We start from the raw sequence: 14897 nt of genomic DNA, 5'->3' as shown, positions 1-14897 counted from the left end.
TGTTCAGGGGGAGGATCACTGCCATTCCAAACAATGATGATCATGTTGAGAGGTTGACCATCCTTATGTATCCGTCTTGCCTTGTAGACTCCTTCAAGGTTATAAGCTCTCTCAAGAGGATACTCTTTGGGAAAACTGGTAACAAGATATTCCTTAAATTTTTTAGGGCGATTGACGATGTCTTCCCTGGTGAAAACAATATTAGCAATCTCACCTTTAACCAGTTGAGTGATATCTTCTTGCTTACGTGACACAAAGATGTAAGGGGATGTTGGTCTAGGTCGGACTATATCGAGGAATGTTTTGGAGAACCTAGTAGAAAGTTGTTCAAACCATTTCAGTTTATCGTTGGTTGATGTTCAAGCTGGGAATGCTTGGAAGGCGCACATAGTCAGTACGACTGGCTGGTCTTTCTGGTAAAAACAGTTCTTCCGGCCTAGAACTGACGTGGGAAGTTAGGATGGTGGTGCTCCTTACGAAGTATGGCATCGTTGGTCAAGAATTTTTCTAGTTCTTCCTCACATGAAAAGATGAGCACGATATCATCACCTTTCTAACCAATGTTAGTGGGTGTGATGCTGGCCACGTCCTTCAATACCTTCAGAATATCGCTTTTCACGAAAGCATGACCATCAAAGGGGGTAGCTCTGACCTTCAGACTTTTGGGTCGATTGTGACCACATCCTCAACGTGTCGCATTTGGTCACGAGCACAATTGGCGCCTAAGGCGAGCGATATCAAAGATATCTGCTTCTCCACGGATTCTATCGAGGGACAGGAGACCGCGAGGGATAGTTGGGAAGCAAGATACACGCACATCCTGGAAAACAAGACATTCAGCAAGGATATGCACGATCATAAGAGGAACATTGCAGTTTGGACAAAAAAGAACAGTGAGTTAAACATGTACAGAAAATACATAACCTCGCCAGAGCCGTATCACGCCGCCTGTTACGGTGGTAGGAGGAAGCCCATGGGAACACGCTACCCTTAAGAGCACGCACCTCCTTATCAGCAACAGAAGACCAACGACCCAGCCAACGGGCACTGATTGAGAAATGAATGACTGGGTAGAACCCGGAATAAGGAACGCCTTTGCAGAAAATAGGACAAGTGTGGGTAGCTTCCTTAGCGGCTGCATCGATACACTAAATTAGGGAAACACCAATATGGCTGGGAACCCTGCAAAACAAGACTGTCTTATCTGCTGGAGATGAGAAACAACCACTGTTGAATTTCGACAACTACAGGATCGATAGGATTAAACTACTCCAGAACCATGCTGGAACTGCGATAGTCACCTACGACGACCATGATCATACAAAATTGCATAATGTTCTGGTGTGAAGATGCTAGGTAAACTTAGTGGGAGTGTGAAGAAAAGTGTTCAAGGAATAGGTGTTTCAGAACTGTAGGAAGGGTAGAATCCTTTGCCATATGGGTCAAGGTTTTGCAAAACTTTAGAAGTGGGACCCGCCATGGGGGGGCAAGGATGGAACGACATGAGGAGAAATGTTGGCAACAGGAACAGAGAGAATCTTGCAAGTGAAACGTAAAATTCTACGTTTTCAAGTGGTAAAGAAAAAAGAAACAAGAACAAAATAACGCTCTAAATAAGTAATGAGTGACATTATCCCAATGCTGGGCATGATCTCCGGATTCAGAGGCCGCAGAGAACGCTCCCACAGCTGAGCTTCTACGTCTGTGGTTACATTTTCCTAGACACTGATCATATCTTGTATACATACTCCCCCTCCCTGTCCAGCCCGTTGCTGCCATGAGGAAGCTTGGTGAGCGGCTGCCAGAGTGTGTTGCTCCATGGGACAGTCCTCTGTCCTTTTATGGCCTTATGCTCCTGCTGCTGTCCTCACGAATTCTACTGGACGACTTTTCCTTTTCCTTGTTTCATTTTTCTTCCCCCCCTCTCTTTTTCTTTCTAATTGTCGTTTCCCGCCGACCTTTTGCCTGTTTTGATTATTCTTTTGGCCTTCTTTTGTTTTGATGCCCGGGTGTTTGACGAGCCATACTCCAGCACCTGTAGAACTGTAGTACCCAACGTCTATAACAAGGGGACCCTTTTATTGTCAATCCTCCTTTCGTCACTGAACCCGATCTTGACGGACTGACGGTTCTTAAGGTGGTGTTTGAGGGGCATATATTCAGGTCGCACCCCTAGAGGGCCCCCAGCAAGATCGATCCTGCTTCTAATTGTGGCGCCGTGGTGGGTATGGGGGCACATTCGTGAATAAAAATATTAAATCTCGTTTCATATCTATTCTGTTCCTCTTATACCTTCTCGGGCTCATAGGGTGGGCGATCAAGCCCCCAAGTCGGACCATGTTCTGTAGCCTGTGGAAGACCGGGCTCTGTAACCCCCGTTGCATTGGGCCCCGACCTTGCTCCTTCTTTGACTCTCCTGAGTACTCCCCTCGGCTCCCCTCCCTCCTCTGTGGTTGGGTCGAGTAACAAGCCCCCAGTGGTGACCACCTCGTCCCCTGGCATGGCTCAGTCTCTCATTGTGACTACTGCACCTTTTAACCCCCTCTCTCCCTCTGGGGGTTCTCTACGCCGTCCATGCCACTGCGCACTCGCTCGATCCCTTCCAATACTGATGCGCACCAGTCCTTGTTTGATCCCTCCATGTGGGCCAAATACTTTGATCTCCTCCCTTTGGACGATTTCACCCTAGATAGGCACGTTGTTGATTCAGTAGATGCCTCTGTTACTTTCAACCCCACCCGTCTCAGTACACGTGTCGTTGCTGCTCCTTCTCAAGATGCAGCCACCCACTTGGCTGCCCTATTCTGCCATGGCAAGACCCCTGTTCGGGTTTCCATGAACGCTCGGTTGAAAGCCAGTGCTGGCACTATTCTCCTCCCACCCCCATGTTGCAACCGCTGTTAGGAATTTACAGGACTGCCACGAAGGTATTCGGCATATCCTCGAGGCCCAAAACCATTACTGTCCTCCAGGTAGATACGTTTCCTCGTCCCCCTCGTGGTAGTCGCCGTCAGCCCCTTCGGGTTGTGAAGATTATCTTTGATCATAGGACCCTTCAACCTTCAGTCATTCTTGCTGGTCCCAGGTGCTCCGTCCAGGAGTACATTCCATCTCCTCGGCTATGTAATAATTGCTGGAGGTTTGGGCATGGTGCCCTCCGGTGCTCCAGTACTGTCTCTCTCTGTCCCTTGTGTGGGGATCAAGTTCTCTCTAAAGTCGGAGGGCTAACTGCCTCAATTGCGGTGAGGCCGAACCTACCTTCTCCCGCGCATGTATACATTACAAGCTTGAGGCAGCCGTCTTCAACTTGAAGCACCGGGAACGTTTCTCTTTTTCTGAGGCGAGGCGCTAAGTTTGCCATCTTCCCCCCTTGCGCTGGTGTCTCTAATGATCCCGTGTTGCGTTCTTCCTCTCCTCGTCGTTCCCACCTTCCTAAGTCTTACAACCGTTTCTGGGCCTTAGACTCAGACATGCCCACTGCCTCCTCTGTTCCTTTAAGTTCTGTTCTGAAGGGTCCTCCTCATGGTTCTCTGTCTCGGGTTCCCCTTCTTTCTACCCAGTCTGTCTTGTCTTCTGTGTCTTCATCTACGTCTCCCTCAGATCCTCCTTCCCATCCTTCTCTCCCGTCTCTTAGCTTTCCACGCCGCCTGTCAGTGCGGGATGATGTCCATCACTCTCCCAGCGGTCATCGTGTTGTTTGCAATCGTTCTGCTTCTCCTGTTGAGATGCTTGAATCTATTGCCCAGTACATTGTTGCTGGGACGCCTGTCTCTTTGAGTCAGAGGCAAAGACTGGCTCCTCTCATTCCTCCTCCCCGGTGGATAAGAAGGCTTCACTTTCTTCCTCTCTCCCTACCTCCGACACTCGTGCTCCGTCCCCTCCCGTTTTGGTGGTTGCGCCCCCTGTTCCTGTTATGGAGGTTTCTTTGGCTCCTGCTTCCCTCTCGGTTGCTGCTCTTGATGAGGTGTACTCCCGGATTTCTGCCCCTCCTTTTGCTGTCCTTGACCCTCGGTCGTCCCCCCCTCCTCCTCCTCCTCCCAACCCTCCTCCGGACCCCACTCGTCGTCTTCTGGTCGTCCTCTCGCTTCCTTCCCTCCATCCTTACTCAGTTTACCCATGCCCCCTAACCCTGACTTCGCTGATCCTGATCCTGCGCTTCTTTAATTAATGTGCTGTGTTCCTTTTTCCCCTTTACTTCTTCATTGTCCTCTGTTGCTGTCTTTTCTCTTCTTGTCGATGTCTATTTTTCAATGGAATATTCGCGGATATTACGCCAATTTCCATGAACTCCAACTTCTGATTTTGCAGTTTTCGGCCCTTTGTGTCTCTCCAGGAACCGATGCTTGGTGCTCCTCCTGGTCTCTTCCATGGCTATTCCTTTCTCTCCTCCTCCCCGGCTTTTGCTGGTGCCCGATCCTCTTCTGCTCTTTTGATTCGTTCTGATGTTCCCTTCGTTCCCCTACTTTCCCGTCACCTTTCAAATATTCTGCTGCACGTGTCTTTGTGCGTAAATGGTTTGTTCCATTTACCTCCCCCCAAAGGTCCCGCTTTCTCTTCCCGATATTAAACACCTACAGAACTCCTTGCCGGAGCCTGTGCTCCAGCTTGGTGTTTTTAATTGTTGACGTAGAATCTGGGGTGATGTGCTGACAAACATCTGTGGTCGCCTTCTCGAATCGTTCAATCTCTCTTTTTCCCTGTCTCTTCTGAATTCTGGTCAGCCCACTCATTTGGACTCTCGGACTCGCACCCTTTCCTGTCTTGATCTTTCTCTCTGCTCGTCGTCTCTTTACTTGGATTTCACGTGGCGTGTTCTTGATGATCTCCATGGCAATGACCATTTCCCCATCCTTGTTACCTTTTTCTCTTTTCACCCTCCACTCTCCTTCCCTAGGTGGCAGTTTGCTAAAGCAGACTGGAATCTACTTACCGTCCGTGCTGCTCTCTCTGACCTCTCCCTTTAGCCTATCGGGCTGAAGGGAGCTGTCCAATGTAAGTGTGTAGTCTGGAAAAGACACCGAAACAGGCAGACGTCTGATTCTTTTCTTTTGTTTTGGAAGGTGAGTGCGGTAGCCCTTAGAGCCATACATACAGCAAAGTGTGAGTGTTGAAAGTCTTATGTTTCCACCAATACGTCCGAAACTCCTCTGCCACAGAGAAAGAGTATCCGCAAGATAGCGAGTAAGTTCGTTCCCGATGTCTCGCCTGTCCTTCACTTCCATGGTACTTTTGTGGCGGACCCGTTGCAGGTCACAACCGAACTTGGTTCCCACTTTTCTTCTGTTAGCTCTGGTTCTCATCTTCCTCAATCTTTCCTTCTTCGTAATCCTGTCTTTGAATCTCGTCCTTTCGATTTCTTCACTCATCTTCGACTTCACTATAACGATCCCTTCTCTCTCTCTCTGAACTTCAGTTTGCCCCTGGCCCTCTGCGGTTCTACGGCGGCGGGCTCCGATGGCATTCATTTTGAGATGCTTCTCCATCTCCCTCCGTACACGTCTCAGTATTAACTGAGTCTGTTTAATCGGGTCTATGAGTCGTCGTCAGTCCCTGAGGACTGGCTCGAGGACGTTGTCCTCGCTGTTCGGAAACCAAGGTCTCTGGGAACAACCTCTAAGGACTTTCGCCCTATTGCCCCTCACGAGTTGTGTCTGCAAACTCTTTGAACGTATGGTTAATGTTTGTCTGAAGTGGTTCTTAGAACACTATCGCCACCTCTCCCCTTCTTAATTTGTTTTTTTTACAAGTACTGCAGCACAACAGATGTCCTGGTGAACTTGGAGGTCTATATTTGTACTGCTTTTGCTGCGAAGACCTCCATTGTTGCCGTCTTTTTTGATCTGGAAAAGGCTTACGACAACACTTGGCGATATCATATTCTGTCCGAACTTCATTCATTTGTCCTTCGTCGTAATCTCCCTCTCTTTCTCCAAAGCTTGCTCTCTCTCATCGTTCCTTTCGAGTGAGGCTTTGTACCACTCTCTCTACCACTTTTCAGCAATACGAGGGTGTACCCCAAGGTAGTGTTCTGAGGACTACTCTTTTCCTAGTTTCCCTCTATGGTCTTCTTTCTTCATTTCCTTCTGGCGTCTTCTCTGCTCTCTGTGTCAACGATCTTACCCTTTGCTGTCAGGGGTGATAATTCGCCTCTCCTTCAACGGCGGCTTTAACCTGCGATTGATGCCGTGTCGTCTTGGGCCACCAATAATGGGTTCACTTTCTCTGCGTCTAAGAATTGTGCTATGCATTTTACTCGGAAGCGTGCAAACGTGTGGACGTTTCTCTTCGTCCTTCTTTGTCACTTTATGGTCACCCCTTTGTGTACAAGGATTCCGCTAAGCTTTTGGAGTTAATCTTTGACACTCGTTTGTCTTGGTCGCCCCGTATCTCTTACCTTCGAGTTGAATGCTCAAAGGCCCTTATCCTCCTTTAGGTATTGTCAAATACTTCATGGGAAGCGGATAGGCGCACTCTCCTTGCTTTACATTCCTCTCGATTATGGTTGCCCTGCTTACTCGTCTGCTTCTCCTTCTAATCTTCGCCGTCATGATGCATTGCACCATACTGGGTTGCGCCTCAGCTCTGGTGCCTTTCGTTTGACTCCCGTCCTCAGCTTGTAGTTGACACTGGCTTCCTATCTCTCCTGGACCGCCGTGATCGCTACTTTCTTCGCTATCTTGCGCTGGCCTTACAACATCCTTCTTCTCGCCTCTGTCGTACTTTAACTTTTACCCCTCCCGTGGTTCCTGTTCCTCTTCACCACCTCTCTCTTTCTGTCCGGGTCATCTCGCTTACAGGATTCTCTTTCAGTTCGTATTTATAATATTTCTCCTCGTGTTGTTCCTTCCTTACCCCTGTTGAGAGTCCATCTTCTGAAGTTTTGTACATTCTTAACCCGCATCACTAAAGCTTTTACCCCTCCTACGGTTCTGAAACGCCTTTTCCTTGAGCAGTTTTCTCCGCACTTTCCCTCCATTCCCATCTTCACCAATTGGTTTAATTCTGTGGACGGTATAGACTGTTGTTTTTCCTGACGGCACTTAAATGTGATGCCTACCTCCGGAGACTCTTCACAGCGGAACTTTATGTTATTCTCTATGCTCTTTGTCTCCTGCTTTCTGGTTTTCAATCTTCCTTTGTAGTTGTCGTTGACTCTCGAAATGCCCTCATGGCTCTCAGGTCCATTAATCTGTTCCAACCAGTAGTTGTCGAGATTCAGCATTGGCTGTTTCTTATTTCCAATAAATTTAAGTTAGTTGAGTTTTGCTGGGTTCCCAGCCATATTACCGTCTCTTTAAATAAGTGTGCGGATCCTTCCGCTAGGGTAGCTGTCTGCTCTTGTCCCATCTCCCGTAAAGTTATTCCTTATTCCGACTTTTATCCAGTTATTCATTCCTCCATCCTTACCCGTTGGCAGGATTGTTGGTTTTCTGTTACTGGTAACAAACCGCGTACTCTTAAGAGTAGTGTGTCCTGATGCCCGTCCTCCTACCACCATAACCGGCGATGGAAACGGCTCTGGCGAGGTTGCATATTGGCCATACACGCTAAACTAACGGTCACTTAATGGAGCGCCGCACATCTCCTTATTGTCTTAATTGCATTGTCCCACTTACGGTCGTGCATATCCTTTTTGAATGTAATGACTGTCGGGACGAGCGTGTGTCTCGTTTTCCGACCATCCCTCGCGGTTGCTTGTCCCTCGATAGCATTCTTGGGGAATCGGATACTTTTGATATCGTTCGCCTTATGCGTTTCAGTTCTCATATTTGCATCCTTGGTGATATTTAGAGCCCTCTGATTATTCCACACATATGATCGTGCTACATAGCCTACCCGGTTTGGTGCCTTCTTTTGATAATTACTTACTTACTTTTATAGGAAGAGTGGAAAATTACCACGAAGGCCAGAAGGATGGAGTTTGGACACCATATGGTATCTCCAGGTGGTGTCATTCGTCTTTTCCAGGTCAAAAAGGAAAGCAACAAAGGAGGTATTCGCAGCAAAGGCAGTAGAAATATTGACCTCGAAGTACACCAAGACATAAGTCGTGCTGCGACACTTGTGAAAGCCAAATTAAGAAGGCGAGAGTATTTGATAGCATTCTAAGAACCACATCAGACGGTCATGGACTACACGTTTAAAACGTTTGCAGATGCAACGCATTGGAGCAATGGGGCTGAAGTCCTAATGGGATGTTCCAAGAGAACCTGGTTTCCGAATAGGAAGAACAACCTCAAGCAAGTCCTCAGTGACTGACGACGACTTCCAGATATATCTATAAATATTTAGCAAATGATGAAATGTGCATAGAGGAAGATAGAGAAGCATCCCAAAGTAATGTCATATGAGTCCGCTGCCGTCGAACTGCAGAGGGCCAGGGCAGACTGGAGTTTCGGAAGAGAAAAAAGGTCATTATAGGGGGAGCTGCAGATATGTGCGAAAATTGAAGGGACAAGATTCAAGAAGGGGCTTAAGAGTAAGATAAGAGGGAGGAAGATGAGAACCAGATGTAATCGTCGAAATGTGTGAACCCAGTTCGCATATAACTAATATTGGAGACAAGTAGTCATACGGTTGAAAATATAGGCTTTGAGGCCTGCAATGCACTTTCTCAATATGTGAGTGTAGACCTAGTGTGTTTAGTATATGAATTTAAGGTCACGGTGTTATTTCTCAATATGTGAGTGTAGGCCATGAGTAGCATATATATACATTTTAGGCTACGGTATTTGAATTACTCATAATCAAATATTCTGAGACTGAAGAATATATTTTAAGCAAAACTAATATTTTTGCTAAAAATCAGTAACGCGATAGAAAGGCTGCAAATAAAATTAATATTTTAACATAATTATAAAATAGAAACGCAAAGATTTATTGGAAATGATCACAATAAATCAATATTGAAGCTCCGTGAGTCTTCACACCATATTGTTCCACTGGGAGCGTAGCTGACGGTTCAGTCAATAGATGGCGCTGTTATGGTGGTCGTAGCAGCTTTTGTGGGGAACTTTCTACCTTTCCTCTAAAGTGTTTGGTGTTGAGTCAACGAGGTGCCCAGCCCGCCTTCAATCTTCAGTCAGTCCACTGTTGTCTGTGTGGTACCTTCTGTCCTGCTTTAAGTGTTGTAAAAGGTTAGTTTTGAGTTTATTGTAAATTTTAAGCGTTATTTAAGGATATCGTTGTGTTTACTGTAAAAAAAAAAAAATCAGGGAATTGATAGTTTAACATGCATTGATTCTATTCTTTATTAGTAATATTTTAATGATGTAGTTGCAATGAATAGTTTATAGCTAAAATTATATAATTGGATCTACAGTTTTTGTAGTACAAATTCACTATGATCAAAATGGTATTGAAATTTTTCAAATTAAATTGTCTTGAACAATGAGAGCCTGACCACTCTAGTGGTCAGGCGTAATCCTAGCAAGCTAATTTAACATAGTAACATGGTTTTTCTTCAAAGTCCTAAAACTCACTACGTGAATTCTCCCCAAAATATAGTAATATAGATTTAAAGTGGATGTAGCGTAGTTTGTTACTTCAAAAGTATAATATAACTTTAATGATAAAGCCCTACTAGATTGCAGAATAAATCAATAAATGCATGTTAGGTTGTTCAAAATAACTGATCTCCGAAAGTTCCAGATTGCTTCGAATTTTTCACACAATGTTCCATTCGCATCAGGCCAGGTTAAATACACATTATATAGATGTCACGTCTGTGACGATAAAAAAAAAATTTCTTAAAAGCCATGTTTCTCGTATTCTTCATTAGAGGGAAATCCTCTAAACCTCTTTACCGATTGCTTAGAAATTTTCAAACAACGTTGCAATAGTGTCTTTATATACCTACTATATAAATGCTACCCCTGTGATGGGTAAAAACATGATTTTTGAAAAACTGGGCTGTCTGTTGAACATAATGGTAACATTCACGCTCTACTAAATGTAAAGTATTTAACTTCAATGTTTCGATGTCATTGATAAATTTTTATTTTCACAAATTTAGATTAAATTTTCTGTTGGAACAGAGCTGTTTACCTTATCGTTAATTTCGTAAGTATAAATGTCAGTCCTGTGACGGGATAAACTATGCTCTTCTTAACGGTACCATCTGTTGCATGAAAGAGCAACACGCTTACTTTTGTAAATGTTGCAATTCTATTTGTTTCTGATCGCGTTGATTGAAATCTCAGATTTTGATTTATTTTCATTTTGATTTGCGTGAATTGCGTTGGAATTGACCTGTTAACCATACTGTTCATTTTGTGAGCATAGTTTATTCTTAAATTCTTTAATTGTATTTAATTCTTTAACTTGTTCTTATTTCAGTGATGAACATGATCACTTTGTTTCAAAATTTCTGATGGGAACATCAGACCATTTAGGAAGGCATCGGACGAGGGAGTAGGGAATGGAGATGACGAGGGAACAGAAGCGAGATACTGGAGACAATGGAAGGGGTAATGGTGGGGAAGGACGAGGGGATGGGGAGTTTGGGATGGTGGGGAGGTAAAGCGGACGGTGGAGTGGGGAATGGTTGGGAGGCCGTGGAGACAGGTGAGTGGGGGGGGGGGGAGGAAATAGAGGGTAGGACTGGGGGGACGGAAGCTTGCTGTAGCTCGGCAAAGCGGATGCATTGTTGAGCCACAGCAACGCTTGGCCGGGTAATGGTAGCATTCATACTATAGAAGATAATTTGTTCTTTATCCATTTTCTACCTATACTTAAAATTTTCATTGTCGTACTAATTAAATGATTCTTAATATTTACTATATTTAAGTTGGCTTAATATAACCTCCGATGAGAACCTAGCAAGTCACTTTAAAATGGTTTTTACAGCTTTTAATTGCAGCTTCTATAACTAAAAGTTGCATTTTCACCTGAATAATATCGGTCATTGAACCTAAATGGTTAAAGCCCAGAGTATATATTATTGGACTAATATTTTGTAAATACAATTTGAGTAGCTAAACTGTACTAGAGCGAATTTTTTGCCCTCTAATATTTTTCATACAATTACTTAATGAAATTTAAGTTATTTAACACTGCTCTTGCGTTTAAATGCCAAATATTTACTAGATAAGAATATATATTTCTGATGAAAACGCTAAGCCTATTTAATGGAATACTCTAAACACTAGTGTTTATAACGAACATGATCTGTTAACCAAACCAAACTAGAAATTGGAGACAGTTTGTTCGTCCTGGAGCATTATTTAGTAGATTGTGATAATCAAACAGTCCTTCGGCTAAATATTTTTGCCAGCCTTTCTTCGCTTCTCTAATCCCTCGGCTAGAACTTTTCAGACTTTTTTTTTTTCTTATTTCTCTACTAACCCTGGCCCACATTGACAGACTTCAGAGTTCCTTTGATGGCATTGTAAATTCTAACTAGAATCTTTCCGATTGTTTTTTACGGGACTCTAATCTCCATTCTTGACTATTGCTTTTCTTTAAATTGCCACCTTCCTCATAGCTTCTAGTTGGCCCTTGCCTCCCTGAAATCTAACGAATATATTTTTATCCTTGCAACAAAGGCGATTCGGTATGTCCTTGACCGTGATGATTACCTCATGAAAAGCAAATGTCGTGCTCTGACTCACACCTATACCCCTTTGGATCGCCTTTAAACTTTCCTCAACCGCAAATTGAGTTAGCTCTCTAGTCTTCGTCCACCTCACTTTGATCTTGTAAAGTTTCATCTGACCTTCTCTCCAGTATTTCTATGGTCTACCTAAGCCTCGTAAATCTCTTGCTCCTTTGTCCTATCTTTTATTTTTAAAAGGGGGGGGGGGGGGGCGTCGGCTATCCTTGACCTCCTGGTTAGCTGTAACTGACGCCTCATCTTGGCACTTTCTCTTGCCCACCTTCGTCACTCAGAACTTCAGAGAAAGACTGCACCTGCAACCCTTCTATAAAATAGTCCTGATGTAGCTAGTTGACTTTGATGGAATCTTTCCTTGGAAGGCGACAGAGGAACTTCTTCCTCACCCTCTTCCTACTAAAGTTTTCTTAATAAACAGATGCCTTGTTGACTAACACCTTCTCTTTAAACTGTAAATGCTAATCTCGAACTTCAATGTCGCTGTGGGTTTCCCCTTTCATCCTGTTCTTGTTTATCTCGACATGGAATATTTCGAAACTATTCTTCCCTTTATTGATACTCGTCCCTCTCTGGCTTCGCTATGTTGATATCGTTCCTTTATGGCCTCATGACCTTAACCTTTTAACAGCCTTTTCTATTAACAATCTGGCTCCTTTAGTTTCAAAATTGAGTAGGAATCTAATTCCCTCTTTTTTCTTAATATTCACAACTGTCCGGATTCCTGCCACTATACTTGGGTTTGCAAAGACCGCATGTAAGTTAATTCTTTTCCTACAATCCTTCTGTTAATCCCATCTTCCTCCGTGCTCTACGCATCAGCAACTTTATTTTTTCTCATACCCATTCGTCTATTGCACCCAATTTTACACCTTGCCTTGTTCTAGTCTTCCTCTAGAATTTAGGTGTCCTCCCCTCTTGCCTTAATCAATGACCATGCCTCCCTTGTCTCGTCCCAAGACCTGATAATGGTCCAAGACTGACAAACAACGTAGTCTCTTAAATTTCTAGTAGTTTGGTTAACACTAAAGCCACGATATTGTACCTATCTGAACATGATCTGATTTCTAGGCACGTACAAATCCTTCCCTTTAACACTCTTCTGCATATGCTCGTACCCCCCCCCCCCCCCCCCACCCCTTCAAATTCCTGACGACCTTCCCAACAACCGTTAATATATTGACTATTTTCAAAAACCTTAATTTACATAATTTCACATGCTAATGGTTTGAAAACTTTTCTTGCATTCCTTGTCTAAACATGACCTCTAGTGCTAGTTACCTCTAGTGCTCATATTTGAGAATCTGATAAGATTCAATCATCGTTGCTAATATTGCGTCTGGCATCTAATTAGTCTTTCTTCGGTACAGATGATGGCACTTGCTCTACTCTTCCTTGGTTATATCACCCAGGTAATTGACATTTTGCTCTGTACCTATGGACATAATTAAGCAAAATATATCAAGGGACTAAAATATTACTTCCCAATAGATCCAGGGTCAGGCCTACCAACCTTACGGCACCCATACGCCCCTGCCAGTCGTCACCCCCACAACCTCCACCGTCACCACTGAGGTTGGTAACCCTGGCATTACCTTCCTTAACCAATCTGTTATTAATACTTTAACATTTGTTAATGGTGTATAATATTCCAGACTACCCTGACCCACACTCTGCGGGAGACTACAACCTCTGACGTCTGGGTTACTGAGCAGACAGCGATCACCCTGACAGTCACCCAAACAACCACCCAATGGGAGTTTGTTCCCCAGCAGCCACAGACGGTGACCTCTGTGATAAGGGTCACCTCCACACCGGTAGTGTTGGTGACGGCTACGGTGGGAGTCTACCCAGTGAGCACAATGGTCTCCGTCTACAGTCAGTTCGTCACCACAACAGATACTGTTAAATACTGGCAGACCATCACCCACGTGGCTGTAACTCACGAGGTAACTATGTAGTCTATAACTTGTGCAAGTGTGCAGTGACTTTATTACACAAACGTCAATAATATATGTATCTGCAGATCCAGACGGTCCCTGTGGTATCTACCCAAGAACTAGTGCAGGATATAGTAACTACCGTCACCCAAATTGTAACTACTACGGTTACTTCCACCACCGCCAGATACTATGCTTAATTTATTGTATTTGCTGAAATAAAATTATGTAAACCATAAAGATTTTTTTTAATTTCTCACTACAGAGGTTTATGCACCAAAACCAACTTTAACTTAAATTACATTATACTGAGGAATTTCCAGTACTACAGAACACTTAACGTTATTCGGTCTATACACGTGAGGTCACCTTAAACGGTGAACAAACTTGCATTTATTAATAAAATGTATAAATAAAACTTAAATTTTTATACATAGTTATAAGGGCTGTGACTACTTCAAAAGATGCTGTCTCGTAGCTGAAGATGCAATGACCAAACACCATATCGTAGAATTGGGAAACGACGAAATTCTGGTCTAACCTGTACCATTATCAGGTCGTACTTTAAATTATTCGTAGAACACAATGATCTAGAATGGTGCTCTTCAACCTGGGTCGACAATCCCCCTTAGTGGCAGAGATTAACTCAATGGTGGACAACTGGGTGGGAGAGTACATGTCTGAATAAGTATCTTTCTTTCAATACCTACCTAATTGCATATTTACCTATTTTAATGTCAATTAAAAGTACTTGAAGATGGCAATCCTGAGCCTGCAAAACCTGTTGCAGTTAGTACAGCAGTTGATACAATAGATGTTTTAAATAGAGGGAGCTGCATCACAGGACTTCAGAGGAAAGAGGCTTCCAAAAAAATTCACCTTCATGACATAAAAAAGACAAACGATGGAGGGATAATTGTATCTAGATTCGTCCTGCTAGTACATGAAGCCTCGAAACACTTTCCACCAGTAAAAGTACATATTCTGTAATTCCACGTAGTGATGAAAATGGTGTTCCTTCAAAGCTTTCAAGTCATTTGTAGAGTACCTATAACATTTATATATACATACATATAATAGTTGTGTATATTTAATATATATTTTATAATATCTAACCAAAACAAATCAATTTTTAGGCAACCTTGGAAGCATACTTTAAGCAACAGACGACCTTAAGTAGTTATGCTATCTGACATGAAAGCACTTGCTCTTGCTTCTCTTGAAATGAAAACGCATTGTTCTTCAGAAAAAAAAGTCAATCACTGAACTTGAATGTTGTCCTGTCGTGTCTTGTAACAGCTGACATAATATATGGAGGGAAATATGCATTGAAGCGGATTCTGATA

The 14897-nt window shown here is 43.6% G+C and overlaps 1 protein-coding gene across 2 annotated transcripts; it reads left to right on the top strand.

Annotated features, from left to right (window-relative positions):
- The first annotated feature begins 9030 nt into the window (after positions 1-9030).
- LOC138352614 (uncharacterized) lies at positions 9031-13791 on the top strand. Of its 2 annotated transcripts, none has more exons than XM_069305114.1 (5): positions 9031-9137; positions 12982-13023; positions 13103-13186; positions 13267-13560; positions 13638-13791. In XM_069305114.1, the coding sequence occupies exons 2-5, from the start codon at positions 12982-12984 to the stop codon at positions 13749-13751; spliced, it is 534 nt and encodes a 177-aa protein (XP_069161215.1). In that variant the 5' UTR covers positions 9031-9137; the 3' UTR covers positions 13752-13791. The 2 variants fall into 2 exon arrangements, with proteins under 2 accessions (XP_069161215.1, XP_069161214.1); XM_069305113.1 differs by lacking the exon at positions 9031-9137 and adding an exon at positions 10374-10469.
- The last annotated feature ends 1106 nt before the right edge of the window (positions 13792-14897 follow it).

Source organism: Procambarus clarkii, chromosome 54, assembly GCF_040958095.1.
Source record: "Procambarus clarkii isolate CNS0578487 chromosome 54, FALCON_Pclarkii_2.0, whole genome shotgun sequence".
Classification (NCBI taxonomy): Eukaryota; Metazoa; Arthropoda; class Malacostraca; order Decapoda; family Cambaridae; genus Procambarus; species Procambarus clarkii.
The sequence above is the reverse complement of the archived record's forward strand: the minus strand, read 5'-3'. Positions and strand labels throughout refer to the sequence as shown.

Excerpts from the sequence above, each read along its gene's own strand:
- LOC138352614 (XM_069305113.1), top strand. Across the intron at positions 13,187-13,266 it reads CCTCCACCGTCACCACTGAG|ACTACCCTGACCCACACTCT; the intron begins GTTGGTAACCCT and ends ATAATATTCCAG. Across the intron at positions 13,561-13,637 it reads ACGTGGCTGTAACTCACGAG|ATCCAGACGGTCCCTGTGGT; the intron begins GTAACTATGTAG and ends ATGTATCTGCAG.